At 36.7% G+C, this 15,147-nt stretch overlaps 1 protein-coding gene across 2 annotated transcripts in view; it reads left to right on the top strand.

The window, feature by feature from the left end:
- Positions 1 to 15,147, top strand: part of NPAT (nuclear protein, coactivator of histone transcription) — a 69,200-nt gene that overhangs the window by 19,082 nt on the left and 34,971 nt on the right. For both annotated transcript variants that reach the window (XM_037047711.1, XM_037047712.1), the window contains exons 2-4: positions 5,453 to 5,571; positions 13,490 to 13,550; positions 15,008 to 15,080. In XM_037047711.1, coding sequence (XP_036903606.1) covers positions 5,453 to 5,571; positions 13,490 to 13,550; positions 15,008 to 15,080 — 253 coding nt within the window. The remainder of the gene's footprint in view (positions 1 to 5,452; positions 5,572 to 13,489; positions 13,551 to 15,007; positions 15,081 to 15,147) is intronic.

Consider the following 15,147-nt stretch of genomic DNA (forward strand, 5'->3'; position numbering starts at 1 on the left):
TGGGCCAAAAACATGGATGTGCATTATACACAGCAAAATGTGGTAAATATTTTCAATTTACCATTTTAATTCATTGTTTTCTTCAGATGTTTTTATATTTAAGTTAAACAACCTCACTGGGATCAGAACCAACTTAATTTCAATACTATATAAAAATTTTATATGATGGAATGAGATAGATTTGGGGTACTGAACACACAGTGCAATTTACAGATGATGTATTATAGAATTATACACCTGAAACCTATATAATTTATTAAGCAAGGCAACCCAAATAAATTCAGTCAGTCAGTCAATAAAATGAATAAAATTTGCTTCTGTAACTGCATTCTTTTCCCACTCCTTTTTGCTGTTAAGGTCATATCAATTACATCTTTATGTATTGTATGCCCATCAATCCAGATTTATAGTTATTGCCATATGCATTTAAAGCAGACAGGAGATGAAGGTTACAAACAAAATCATTTTTACTGTTTCATATTTACCTATGTAATTACCAGTGTTCATTTTTTTTAATGTGAGTTTGATTTACTGTCTAGTGTCATTTTATTTTAGCCTGAATAACTGACTCCTAATATTTTTTATAGGGCAAGTCTGCTAGCAACAAATTCTGTTTTGTTTTTTTTTTAATCTGAGACTCTCTTCCTTGTTTTGAAGGAGGAGTTTTGTTGGACAGAAAATTCTTGATTGACTTTTTTCTATCACCATTTTTAATATATTATAGCTAACTACCTCTGGCCTTCCTGGTTTCTAATGAAAAATCAGCTGTTAATCTTAAGGATTCTTCGTATGTGACGAGCTGTTTCTCTTTCTACTTTCAAGATTGGTCTTTGTCTTTTGACAGGTCAATTATGATGTATCTTGGTATGGATCTCTTCAAGTTATCCTACTTGCAGTTTATTGAGTTTCCTGTATAATAAGTAGATTGATGTGTTTCATTTAATTTTGGATGTTCTTCAATATTCTTTCTTCAAATATTCATTCTTTTATTTTCTCTTGTTTCTTTCTGAGGCTCCCATTATACTTTTTATACTCCCAGTTAACATGTCCCACAGTTCTCTGAGACTGTTCACCTTTCATCAGTCTTTTTTTGTTTCTGTTCCTCATACTGGATAATCTCATTTGTTTGTGTTAAACTTCACTGATTCTTTAACCTGCCTCAAATCTGTTGAGCCCCCTCTAGTGATTTTTCATTTCAGTTATACTTTTCATGTCCAGAATACCTACTTGATTTTTCTTATAATTTCTACATTTTACGTCCTTTTGGTGAGACATTGCTATAATAATTTAGATATTTAAATATCTAAATAGTTAAGCCTGGTTTTCTTTAGTTCTTTGAACTCATTTAAAATAGCTGATTTAAAGTCTTAAGCCTAGTGTCATAGCTTGCTTAGTGGTAGATTTTATTAACTGCTCTCCTCACTCACCATAGATGAGCCATACTTTCTTGTTTCTCTGCATGTCTCATATTTTTGGTTGACAGCTGGACACTTCATGTGACAATTCTTAAAATCAAATTTTTCTCCCTCCCTCATGTTGGTTATTAGTCTTTATTGTTGTTAAGCAGTTGTTATTTGTTTAGTTTCTTGAGCTAATACTGTACTAAAGTCTGTATTACTTGAGTTTATATTCTATGATTGAACATTGTTATCATGAAATGATTAGAGTCAGTTCGTTTCCCATTGTTTGCCAGGAGCTCTGTGTACGTGGGGCCTGCTTAAACATTCATCTAAGCAGCTGACAACTCTGCCTTAGTATTCACTTGCTCAACCAGAAGTGAGGATTTAGGGCCTTCTCGCGTCTTCTGAGTACGTGCACTGCCCTACACTTGCACATGACCTAGTATTTTAGGACCACGTCAGCTTTTTCCAAACCCTCTGTGGACTTTTCCCCAGCTCCTCTTTTTCATGTTGTTTGTTTGCTTATTGTTTGTCCCAGCTGTTATTCCGTGTCATAGGCAGCTATGGTGTTAAGCAATTCCTGTTGCTTATTTTAAGCAAGCACCTCAAGGGAAAGATTGTTTGCACTGGAGGCACACTGATTAAATTCAGAGACAGGCTATACAAGTGGGATTTTACAGGGAATTGTCACACAGGTCAAATAATGACAGTTTCTGGGAATGAGGCTTTGGGAAAATTCCAGCCCCATCTGATTCCTGCCCTGGCTGGTAGGCTGATGGTTTTCACAGTGATTGCAGGTTATTTATTTTCAAGTGTACTACTAAGCTAAGGAAATGAGCATGGAAATAGAGCAAGTTAAAATACCACAGTGTTCACTGTACTTACTAACTTTTAGCCATTTTTAAATAATAAATGATCCCAGATCTTTGCAAAACTTAGTATTTTTGAGAGTTCTGTAAAAATTGATTTTGATCATTTGTATGAGTGTTGTCATTGCTTTTATGGTTGAAAGGTCCTCAATACACTATTCCTACTGAAGCTGCTCAAAATTTAGAAGTTTAAACTGAAAGCTATGCAAAGTCATTGAAATTCTTTACACAAGAGAGTAGTAATTTAACTGGATTTGATCCACAAGTCAAGGCATGCCTTATAGGTGAAGCATCTTGAGTCCAGAAGAATATAGGTGATTTTTCCCCCAAAGTAACAATTCTTATTTTAATAGACTGTCATAGAAACTGGTTTCCTGCCCTGGCTGGGTTGTTTGTTTATTTGGAACATCATCCTGGACACGAGTTGGTTGCAGGTTCAATTCCTAGTCAGGGCACATACTAGGTTGTGGATTCGATTTCCAATCAGACACAGGAGACAACTGATAACTGTGTGTGTGTGTGTGTATATCTCTAAAAACGAAATCAATGAACATATCTTGGATGAGGATAAGGAAGAAGCAGCAGCTGGTTTCCTGATTTTCTCTTCATTGTTCTTTTTATGCCATATTAGTATTTTTAGTGGCTGGTTTAGTTGAACCTTAGTAATCCTAAGAAACAAAAGCACAAGGATAGGCTGATAGTCAGTACTAATACATATGTGTAAAAATTCCAAGCACTGCTTTATAAATATTATTCCATCAATATCTGTTTTGTGTGAATGTTAAAGTTCTTGTTGAAATAATGAATGCTTTGATTCCCAAAGGGTATAAAATAAAAAAAGAATGTCTTTGTTATGGTTCATGGAAAGTCATTTTTAAAATTTTTTTTCTCTCAAACCATTAGGCAAATAAATGAAGTATGCAAGTAAATAGCAACATTTGGAGAATGAAGATTTTTGATAATTTACTAAATTAATAGAAGCCATCTACTGATTTAGTTGAGATGATACAGACCAAGGTTCCACAACTCATAGTGGATTCTTGGCTTCAGGCCGTACAGAACTGAAATATGAGCAAGCATTTATTTTAAGTTTATTAGCAAAGCAGTGAGACAGAGTGGGCTACTGCACAGACAGAGCCACCCCCATTAGCACAATTTGCTTCCTTTATTGAGGTTCTTGGCAGGGGGTAAGGTGTTCAATAATGGGGAGGAATATTTAAAATCTTCCCAGGAACGGAGTGGAGACTTCTCCGAGGAGCTCTATAGGTCACATGTGACCCTTATGTGGGCTTTCCATTTCAGAGCATGGTCATTTAGCATCCTAATGTATTACAATAAGCGTATAATGAGGCAAGGTATTTCTATTAGGTGAAATAAGTCACCATGTTGGATGCAACTGGTCTCAGCCCATGTTAAGCCATAAATCTGTCAGGGGCGGGTATTGCTTATTGACAGTTTCTGTAGATTTTATTGATTGCAGCTCTTTTACCACATAACCTATCTCACATACGGAGGCTATGAAGCAGAAGAATAACACTTCCTTTTTTAGTTTTTTATTTGTTACTTTATTGATTCTCATATAAGCATTAATGTGCAGCAATTATACTTTATTGAACACCTCATTTTTCTAGTTTATCTAGAGTTTCTCCCATTAAAAAGCCAGTTATTTTATATATTTTACTTTGTGGCTGTATAAACTTGTGTTTCTGAATAAGTCTGTAGAATCCCAGCATATTCCACCTGTGATTCTGTTTGTGATATGACCCTTCTCTGGAGTGTGTGTGTGTGTGTGTGTGTGTGTGCATGTGTGTGTGTGCGCGCGTGCATATTGGGTTGGCAAAAAGTGTTTTTTTCCTTGAAATAAAAGACGCATATTTGATTTTCACCAATAACTATTGACTTGGATATTTTGAGTATGCTGTCTTCTGCTGCTATTGGCTTCTATTGGATAGGGAACAAGAGTGCGCCTATATATCTTCCAATGCATAAGACAGCCCACAGTAAATAATTATTTGGCCTAAATGCCAGTAATACCAAGAAATTTCACAAACAGCTCTTGACACATTCTATCAGTCACAGCACCTTCTCCATACACTGCATGAATCTTTTTTTGTTTCAGTTGTGTTTTTATTTTTCTTGAAACAATAAAGCATAATATGCTGAAAATGTTACATGTTTTCTTTCATCTTCAGTATTAAAATGGCTGCACAAAAATTCAGGGTTTCTTTTTTTTTTTTTTTTTTTTACTTTTTTTTTATTGATGTCTGAATACAGTTGTCTCCCATTTTCCCACCACCACTTCCCCCCGCCTTACCCAAGCCCACCTCCCACCCTCAATTCCACCCCTGTCTTGGCTCCATCCATGGGTCTTCATACATGTTCCTTGATATATATCCTTTTCCCTTCTTTTCCCATGTTACATCCCTTTCCCTCTCCCTAGCCCTCTGGATACTGTCAGTTGTCAATTTCAATGTCTCTGGTTGTATTTTGCTTGCTTGTTTGTTTTGTTGATTAGGTTCTACTTATAGGTGAGATCGTATGGTATTTATCTTTCACCGCCTGGCTTACTTCACTTAACATAATACTTTCCAGTTCCATCCATGTTGTTGTGAAGGGTGGGAGCTCCTTCTTTCTGCTGCATAGAATTCCATAGTGTGCAATTTTTTATTCATTTTTTATTTTTAATCCATTGATTTACTGATGGGCACTTAGGTTGCTTCCAGCACTTGGCTATTGTAAATCGTGCTGCTATGAACATTGGGGTGTTATGCATTTGAACAATGAATGTGCAAAGGTTCTTTTGAATTAGTGTTTCAGAATTCTTAGGGTATAAACCAAGTAATGGAATTGCTGGGTCAAAAGGCAATTCCATTTTTTTTCTTGAGGAAATTCCATTCTGTTTTCCACAGAGGCTGCACCAGTGTGCAATTTTGATAAGTAATTTTTTAAATGCACATTGATATGACAGCTGTCACAACACAGTCTAACAAAATTGATTGTTTCAAATGAATTAAAGACAACTGAACACTATTAGAGCCATTGTAGGGAAAAAACTGTAAGAACTTTTTAGCCAACCCGAAAAGTATGTCTGTTGCCCAATGTGGGGCTCTAGCATTGTTAACAGCTCTTTTATCAGAAGTGTAGAATTTACTAAAATTACCTAAACTTTTGTTTTTCATTTAGGTTACTTACAACAGGAAAACCTCACTTCTACCTGCCAGACTTTTATTTTGGAAAGTTCACATTTAAAAGAATATGCAGAACACTGTACAGATGAAGGTTTTATCCCAGCCTGCTTACTGGTAAGTGATTTGTTTCATAAGGGAAATATTTCACCATTGACCAAAAGAGACTACAGACACAGTCTTAAAATCAACTCATTAGCAAAATCAAAATTCGCAAAAATTTGATAGCTTGTATTCATGCATGACTAGAAAGACCCAAAAGCATGCCAGCTCTTCTTTTCACAAGTGAATTACAACTTTGCACCTGAAAATCTGTTTGGAATAATACTGTCATTTCTTCCTAGTTTCACTACTGCTTGTCTGGGGCTTGTTTACTGCCTGTTATGGATTGAATGTTTGTGTCCTTTCGAAATTCGTATGTTGAAACCCTAACCCCCAGTGTGGTTTAGATTATATTATGAAGTTTCGACCCTCATGATGCGATTAATACCTTTATAAAAAGAGTAAAGGGGAGCAGTCTTTGCACATGCACACATCAAGTAAAGGCCATGTGAGCACGCAGCAAGAAGGGGGGTGTCTGCAAACCAGGGAATTGGTTCTCTCCTGGAACCAAATCACCCATCCCCTTGTTTTCTATACTTTTTAAGCTCCAAAACAATGAGAAATAATTGTTATTTAAGCTACCTGGTCTATGATATTTAATAGCAGCTCATCCTTTCCTCTTTTGTTGCTTACTTAGGACAAATATAACACAGGGATTTTGATATCTTGTTACTACTTTCTAAAATACCACTAGACCAACAGGGTATCATTTAGTGGGTATATTATGGAACTACATTTTAAATGGTATTTTGTTATTATAAACATTACTGCTTAGGTTCATTTCATCTGTCACACAACATGATTATCTGCGGAGGAAAAATAGATCTGCAAAGCTGGTAGAGTTCAGCAAGCTCACAGGATGCAAAATACACAAAAGTTCATCATATTTCTTTATACCCACAATGAATCATTGGGAATTGAATTTTTAATTTTATTTTAGAATTATAGTTTATATTCAGTATTTTTTCTTTTATCATTAGTTTCGTGTGTGCAGTCTAGTGGTTAGATAGTTGTATTTTATAAAGTGTTCTCCCCAGTATTCCAGTACCTGCCTGGCACCATACTTAGTTAATCAACAGTATTGACTATATTCCCTATGCTGTACTTTACATCCCAGTGACTGTTTTGTAACTACCAATTTATACTTCTTAATCTCTGTACCTTTTTCACCCAGTCTCCTAACTCCCCTACCCTCTGGCTGCCATCAGTGTGTCCCATGTATCTATGAATGTATTTCAGGAAATTGATTTTTTTAAAAAATACCATTTATAATAGTAACAAGCAAACAAAATGAATGTACTTGGGTAATAAATCTAACAAAATGTGTATAGGATTTGTATCCTAAAATCTATATTAAAAAATCAAAGACGTTAATAAAAGGAGAGATATACCGTGTTCGTGGATTGAAAACCTCAATAGTGTTAAGATGTTAGTTCTCCCCATTTTAATCTACAGATTCATTAAAATCAAAATCTCCACAAGTAATTTTGTAGGTAACAATAACCTTAATTATAAATGTTATATGAAATGCAAAGGAACAAAAAGGATAATTTGGAGGACTTAGATTACTTGATATTAGGACTAACAAACTATGGTAGTCAAGATTGAGTGGCATTAGAAAAAGATTATACATATGAGGTCTGTCCAGAAGGCATCCAGCCATGTAATATGAAAAATAGAGACATTTATTCAAGATACAAGATACAAGAAACATTGTACGTAGGACAATGATGCCTCAGTACCCTTCAAAGTAGGCCCCTTGGGTCCTCACACAGTTCTCCCAATTGCCACCAGCTGCCCCGTCATACTTTCCTAAATCTCATGGACTGCCTGAAATTTCTTCCCTTTCAAATGTAATTTTAGTTTTGGGAAAAGCCAGAAGTCACAGGACACCAAATCTTGGCTGTAGGGGGCTGCATCACCCTGGTGATTTGGTGTTTTGCCAAAAATCTCTGCACAAGAAACGATACATGAGTGAGCACATTGTTGTAATAAAGCTGCCAATCACCAGTTGCCTGTTACTGCAGTTTTCTGAATCATCTGAATAGTTTCTGTGGAGGAATGCTCAAGTGCAACACAGAATTTGATGCAGATTCATTGCTGTACTTGCTCAGTCATTTTGAATGTAGCGGCCACACAGTACATTCAGTGGCATGCTCACTCAATAGCATCTACTGCCCCCAGTGACTAGTACAGTAAACTCGTCATTGTTCACTCATGAGCATTCTAGTCAACTCTCTTTGGCTGCCAGGTTACATTATGTTGTGCAAACTGTTCTCCTTATATTAACAATGGCTGGAAATGGCTTGAGACCTGTATTAGTTTTCTATAACTGCTTTCACAAATTACCACAGGCTTACTGGCTTAAAACACAACTTTATCACCTTATAGTTCTGTTGGCCAGAAGTCCAACAGCTTGCAGTGGGTTTACCTTTAAAATGAATTTATAAGCTTCCTTTCCTGGAAGCTCCAGGAAAGGATTCTAAGCCTTTCCTTTTCCAGCTTCTGTAGGTTGCCTGCATTCCTTGTCTTACTTTTTTTCCTCCGTCTTCAAAACCAGTGACACAGCTTAATGGAGTTTTTCTTACACCTCTCTTCAACAGTATTGTCTCCCTCTTCTACATTAAAGATCTCTTGTAAATTAGATTGGGCTCACCCAGAAAATCTTATTCTAAAGTCACCTGATTAACAGCCTTAGTTCTGTCTGCTACCTTAAACTCTTAAACTCCCTTTTGATTTGTATCCTAACGTATTCACTGGTTCCAGTTACTAGGATTTGGATATCTTGGAGTGGTAGGGGGCGGGGGATAATGTGTAGCAGATCACAAACTTGAATACTTTCAAGTTTATATAGCTGAATATATGATTTCTTTTAGGGAAGAACTGTGTGTATTTGGGAAATACTCTTTTTAATTTTAGCTCTGAAATATAAAGTTCTTTTTAAATAAAATACAGTTGACATACAATATTATATTAGTTTCAGGTGTACAACATAATAGTTTGACATTTACTGTATTTTTTTTGTATAATGAGTACTTTTTGTCCAAATTTTTGAGGGAAAATTAGGGATGTTCATTATACATGGATAGTACTAATTCTGTACCTATATAACTGTTTTTAATTCTTTTATTTATGCTTATGAGTTAAAAGTGTGACTCTAGGAGGCAGTAATGATAATCTGTGTGGGAAATAATACTCTGGAATATGATAATTGTTTTTGTTTCTAAATGTAAGTAAATTAAAAACTAGTTGAAAAAATTAAAACGAAGGATTTTTTTTCCCTGAAAGTTTGGGCCAAAAACATGGGTACACATTATACCCTGGAGCCTGTTATGTGCAGCAAAATGTGGTATGAAACTTACAAAGTGATCAGCACAGGAAGGCTAGTAACCATCTGTTACCATGTGAAGGTACTACAGTGTTGTTGACTGCGTTCCCTATATTGTACTTTACATCCCTGTCATTTATGTGTACGTTTGTGCCCTCTCACCTTTTTGCCCCCAACCCCCTACTGACCAAAACTTTGGCAACTTCTTTTTTTCTTCTTCTGTATTTATATTAGTCTTTCTGTTTCGTTTCTCATTTATTTATTGAAAGGTTTCCTCAGGCTCCTCCGAGAAAGAAATGCCAATCAGCCGCAAAGTCAGGCAATAAAGGGTTTTACTGGGGTTTGCACACCCAGGCAAGATTCTCCGGTCCACAAAGCGCGGGGCCAGAGAAGTCTCCACCTGAGTAGGGAATGTGGCGGGGTTTTATTTTTGTTGGCTCTCTGTGGGAGCTGGGGATTGGTCCCCTTTGAACAAAGCAGCAATATATCATTGGTGGTTTTCCTTGGGGTCAGGTTGCTATGCGGATATCCGCTTAAACAAAGTCCACCCTTTTGGCTCTCTGGTTTGACGTCAGCCACCACTTTGGATTGTAGTCCAGCAGCCATTTTGTCCTACCCTGCTCATCCTGACATTTACTTTTTTAGATTCCACATATAAGTGCAATGATACAAGATTTGTCTGTCTCTTGCTTATTTCACTTAGCATAATACCCTCTAGGTCCAGTCGTTTTTGCAAAATTCAAGGTTTTATTGTCTTTCGTGGCTGAGTAATATTTGTGTGTGTCACTTCCTTAGCCAGTCATCTGTTGACTGATACCTAGTTTGCTTCCATACCATAGCTATTGGAAATAATATTGCAGTGAACAGAGAGGTGCAGATATCTTTTCAAGTTAGTGTTTTTGTTTTCTTTGGATAAATGCCCAGAAATAGAAATGCTGGATCCTTCTTTTACCTTTTTATAGCCTTTGTTTTAAAGTCTATTTTATCTGATATGAGTATCGCTATGCCAGCTTTTAGTTTGTTTCCATTTTCGTAAAACACATTTATTCATCCCTTTAGTTTCAGTATGTATGTGTCTTTCAATGTGAAGTGAGTCTTGTGTAAGCAGCATATTTAAGGGTCTTGTTTCTGTATCCACTCTGATACCCTATGTCTTGAATGAAACACTTATTTACATTTAAAGTAAATATTGATAGGTATGTACTTATTGCCATTTTAAATGTTTTCATACTAGCTTTGTAAGTGGTTGGTCTACTACCTTTACATTTTGTTTTACTAGTGATATTTTTTCTTTCATATATTTTCTCATTTGTAGTTTTTGCGTTTTCTTTATTTAAAGAATTTCCTGTAACATTTCTTTTAATGCTTGTTTAGTGGTGATGAACTAATTTAGCTTTCGCTACTCTGGGAAGCTCTTGATCTCCTCCATTTCTGAATTGTTGACCTTGCCAATTAGAGTTATCTTTGGTTATCTGTTTCATCATGTTGACTGTATTGTGCCGCTCCCTTCTGGCCTGCAAAGTTTCTGTTGAAAAAATAGCTGATAGTTTTATGAGTTTTCTTTATATATAACTATTTGTCTTTCTCTTGCTGCTTTTAAGATTTTCTCTTTGTCTTTAACCTTTATCATTTTAATTAATGATGTGTCTTGTTTTGGGTCTCTTTGGGTTTATGGTTTTTGGACTGTCTGTGCTTCTTACGCTTGAATGTCTGTTTCATTAATCAGTTAGGGAAGTTTTTGGCATTTATGAGAATGGTTTTCTGTCCCCTTTCTCTGTTCTCTTTTTAGAACCCTTATAGGTGTGATTGTTGTTCTAATTCATGTTGTCCTAGAGGTCTCTTGTACTATCCTCGTTCTTTCTCTCTCTTTTTGTTTTTGTTTTTGTTTTTTATTTTTCAGGTGGGTGATTTTTCACTATCCTGTCTTCCTGATTGCTGATACATTCTTTTGTATCATCTGATTGTCTTTGATTCCCTCTAGTGTATTTTTTTTCCATTTCCGTTTTTGTGTACTTTAGTTCTGAAAGGTTCTTTTTACAGTTTTTATCTCTGTTGAAGTTGTCACTGAGTTTATCTGCTGATCTGCAGAGTTTGGTGAACATCTTTATGTCTTTTACTTTGAACTCTTTAGTAGACAGTTTATCTCTGTTTCATGGAAGCCTTTTTCTGGGGTTTGTCTGGGGTTTTTTTGTTTTTTCTTGGAACATATTCTTTCATCTCCTCATTTTGCCCGTTATTCCTATGTATTAAGTAGCTATTATCTCTTGGAATTAAAAAGTTGCTTTATTTAGTAGGTGTCTTATAGGGCCCAGTTGAGCATCGCTGCTCGTCCCCACAGCCAAGGGCTCCAGGGGTGTTCACTTTGTGGACTAATGTTGCCTCCTTTTTATGGTTGGGTCACAGCTTCTGTGGACACATTGGCAGGCGAGGCTCGTGCCTGCCCTGGCCGGCTGCGAGGCCTGGCTACAGTTGTTGTGGCAACATTGATGGACAGAGGAGTCCTTCAGTGTGGCGATCTGTGACACCTGGCTTCAACTAATGCAGACACACTGCTGTGTACTAGCTTGTGTGGCAGGACAGCAGCTGCTTTGGAGAGGTGGTAGCCTAGGTGGGTCCTCAGAAAAATGCCAGGGTGGGGTGAACACAATCAGCAAGGTTAATGGAGGGTGTCAGAAATGGTGGCTGCCAGTGTCAGACCAGAAAAGGGGAGGAAATGGCACCCACCAGGACTTCTGATTCTGAAAACAGTTTCACCTAATCTTTATTGCTCCAGCACATGCCCTAAAATTAGTCAGGATATGACCTTCACATATCATCTGGGTAGCTTTCAAGTAGCTGCCTCTGCACTGGTTTTTCTACAGCCCATTGACTCTCCCAGACGTAAGCCCCGCTGCTTTTCAAAGCCAGATGTTATCCTCTTCCCTGTGCAGCCCCCCGCAGACTGAGACTCAGATCATTTGCTCTTCACTGGCAACTTGATGCTTTTGTGATATCCTTCTCACTTGTGGGTCACCACACACAGGGAATAGACTGAGTCTCTGGCCCCTCCTACCCATCTCTTTCAGTGAGGCTTCTTTATATTTGTAGCTGTAGAATATCTTTTGTGCTAGTTTTCTGGGCATTCTCAGAGATAGCTGTTCATTCACGTGTTGTAGTTTTGGTGTCAATGAAAGTAGGTGAACTTGGGCTCTTCCTACTTCATTATCTTGGACCCAAAGCCAGGAACCTCTCTTGAATGCCAAATGTCATTCCTTGGGAATGTTGTGCTGTCTCATAATAAACATATCTCCAGATCTCAGAGACACTGCCCTTGCTGTCGTGTAGGAATCTCACATCACTGGGAAGTTCTTCTGATGGGACGATCTGGTTGTAGAAAGGGCCCTAGTGGAGTAAGGAAGAAACATCAGGAATTATCTCAAGGAAGAAAGCAGCTAACAATCATGATGTTTTGGGGACAACTGGGTAAGGGCAATTGTAAGGAGTGATTGTAAGGACCATGCCATAGAAGGAGGGTCAGTCACTGAGAAAGCCCCAAGGGAAAAAAACCAACAAGTTTGAGAAGGGGGCTGTTAAATATTCATCCAAGACCTTGCCATGCTAGATCTCCCCTGCTCGTCTCTCCCATATTTTTCTTTAATTTTATTTTGATTGTTGTTCAAGTGCAGTTTTCTTTTATTCCCATCCTAGCCCACCCACCCATCCATCCCTCTCCACCTCCCTCCCATTTCCACCCACCTCTCTCCCATATTCTGTGTAAAAATCGAAAACTGCCTGTTTCCTTTGAGACAGACTGTGTTCTACATGGAGTCAAGATATGAAGAACAACATGGAAATCATGCCAAAAAAACTTGTAGATAGTTTGAGGAGGACCCTGGGCAAGAGGGATAGGGGTGGCTCAAGCCAGTGGGGTTTAATTTACAAAGGAAAGGAGCCCAACCAACACCAGGTCAGACAGTCCACCCAAGACTACAGACTGTCATAAGACAGCAACCTATTCACCCGAGTCATGGCAGTCTGCACAGACAACAGCAGCAGAAGTAAGGTTAAGTTCACGAGGGAAAGATTGTGATATCTCAGTGTCTCGGCTACTCAACCTTTCTGGGTAGACCCTGCTTTAAGAACAGACTTCAATAAGCCTTCCCCTGAAGACTTTATTACATGACCTTTACTAGCAGTGGAAATAGGGGCAGGGAGGATGAGTTTATGAAATGATCCAAGTGAAGATAAAGTACTGACCCTTGGGAAGGGTATCTCTTACACTTAATTTTTTGCTTTGTTCACTAGGCTTGCTAGGTAGAAAGGGGTCCTTATTGTTTTTCAATAGTTGTAGGAGTCGATCTCTGTTTCCCAGCTAGAAATTGCTTTTTATGCCTTGGGGCTCTTATTAGCCAAAGAAACACAGTTACAGTGTCTTTATTCAAACAGACAAGGTTCTTTGCCCTAACTTTAGTGACTATTTTCATTTTGGATAACCTGCTTTGTGCACTTTCTTTATCACCTATTCTGTAATTCAGATCTTTTACTTTACATGGTAAAATGTTTCACAGTGGGATAGTATTGATGATATTCAGTGGTTTTGGTAATGCTTGATTCTTTTTCTTTCAGTCTTTATTTGGAAAAAACTTAACAACAATTTTGAATGAATATGTAGCTATGAAAACAAAAGGTAAGAATTCATGTTTACATACCATCTAATTGTTTTAATTGCAAATAATTTTTAAAGGCTGGTGATGCCTCATAAAAGTCATAAGAGAACTTGTCTCAGTTATGACATAAATTTTATTGGCAAATATCTAACTAAATAGTATGTGTTTATATTGAGTGATAAGTAACAAATCTGGATGTTAAAAATAATTTTTTTAAGCCAGAGAATAAAATCACTCTGGATGAAGAAATTATGTATTATAAAATTTCAAACTAGTATCTTAATTTTAAGTTTCTAGTATAAATCTGAATACCAGCACAGTCATAAAATCCTGGCTTATATTTATCAGTATATAAAATAATTCTTTCCTAAATTAATGTTTTAGGGGGAATGAATTGTTTACTTTATTCTTTAATAGTTATTATCTCTGTAGCTTACAACATTAATGAAAAAATTAGCAATAAAGAATTAATTTGCATAAAGTGATAACAAAAAGGAAGTAAAATGATAACAAGTAAGTTTGACATTTATTGAATACTGACTATGCAGCATATGCTAGGTGCTCTCATATGGTTTGTCTTAACCCTTAAAATAATTCAGTAAGAGACACTGCTTGTTTTGACCCATTTTTGACTATCAGAAAACTGAGGATTAGATGGGCCAGATGCCTTTTCCAAGGTCAGAAAGCTAGAAACTGCTGAAAGTGATAAGCCTGGAAGTTCTGGGCCTGAATTTCATTTCTAACTCTTCAAAAAGGTTAGATGATCTTTCTACCGAAGATTTACTTTCCCAAAGTATCTCAGCCATCTTATATGAATATTTAGTGTGTAGTGACATCAGAAACAATATGCTATTGCAATACAGTGGTTTATATCTCACTTTTGTGTTGTTAACTTTCTCTGGTTTGAATTTTTATAAATATGTGGTGAAGATTTTAAACATCTTATTGAGTTTTCCATCAATGTGGCTTTAGAGCACATCTGGGGAAAAAAGACTAATTAGTCCTCAGGAATTTTCCCTGTAATTCTAAGCACAGTAACTGGTAAGACTTTTTTAAAGAGTTGCTGAGCAAGCAGAGTGATTTGGACATGAAAATATTGCATTTAAAAAAACCTAATTTCCATACTCCCAGTTTGCATACCGTTTGTGATTACTTATAACTCAAATTACTTTGACTTTCACATGTCACAGACTGTGGAATAGAACAGAGATTTGAAATAGTTTGTCTTTAATTCAAAGAAGATACAAAAATTAATCTAAAAAATTCTCAGATTTCACAAGTATCCATTTTCACTCACATTATATCTGGTATTCAATGGGTTCAGGAAAAGAAAGCAATCTTGTTATAGCTTCAGTTTCCAGCATCAGGTCCTCAGCTTGAGAGAAAAGTTCCTCATTCACTTTCTGTATATATTCAAATTGAATGATACATTTTTTCGAACTGGGTTTTTAAAGAAACTTTTTCTGTTACTATTTAGAAACATCAAATCACGTCCCAGCAATTATGTCATCTCTGTGGAAGAAGTTAGACCATACGCTTTCTCAGATCAGGTAATAAAAAGCTTATATAATAAGCTTATCAGAATGTATACATAATGATTTTGGGATGCAAACATAC

Source organism: Sturnira hondurensis, unplaced genomic scaffold, assembly GCF_014824575.4.
Source record: "Sturnira hondurensis isolate 20B ecotype Veracruz unplaced genomic scaffold, ASM1482457v3 Scaffold0006213, whole genome shotgun sequence".
In the NCBI taxonomy this organism is placed as follows: domain Eukaryota; kingdom Metazoa; phylum Chordata; class Mammalia; order Chiroptera; family Phyllostomidae; genus Sturnira; species Sturnira hondurensis.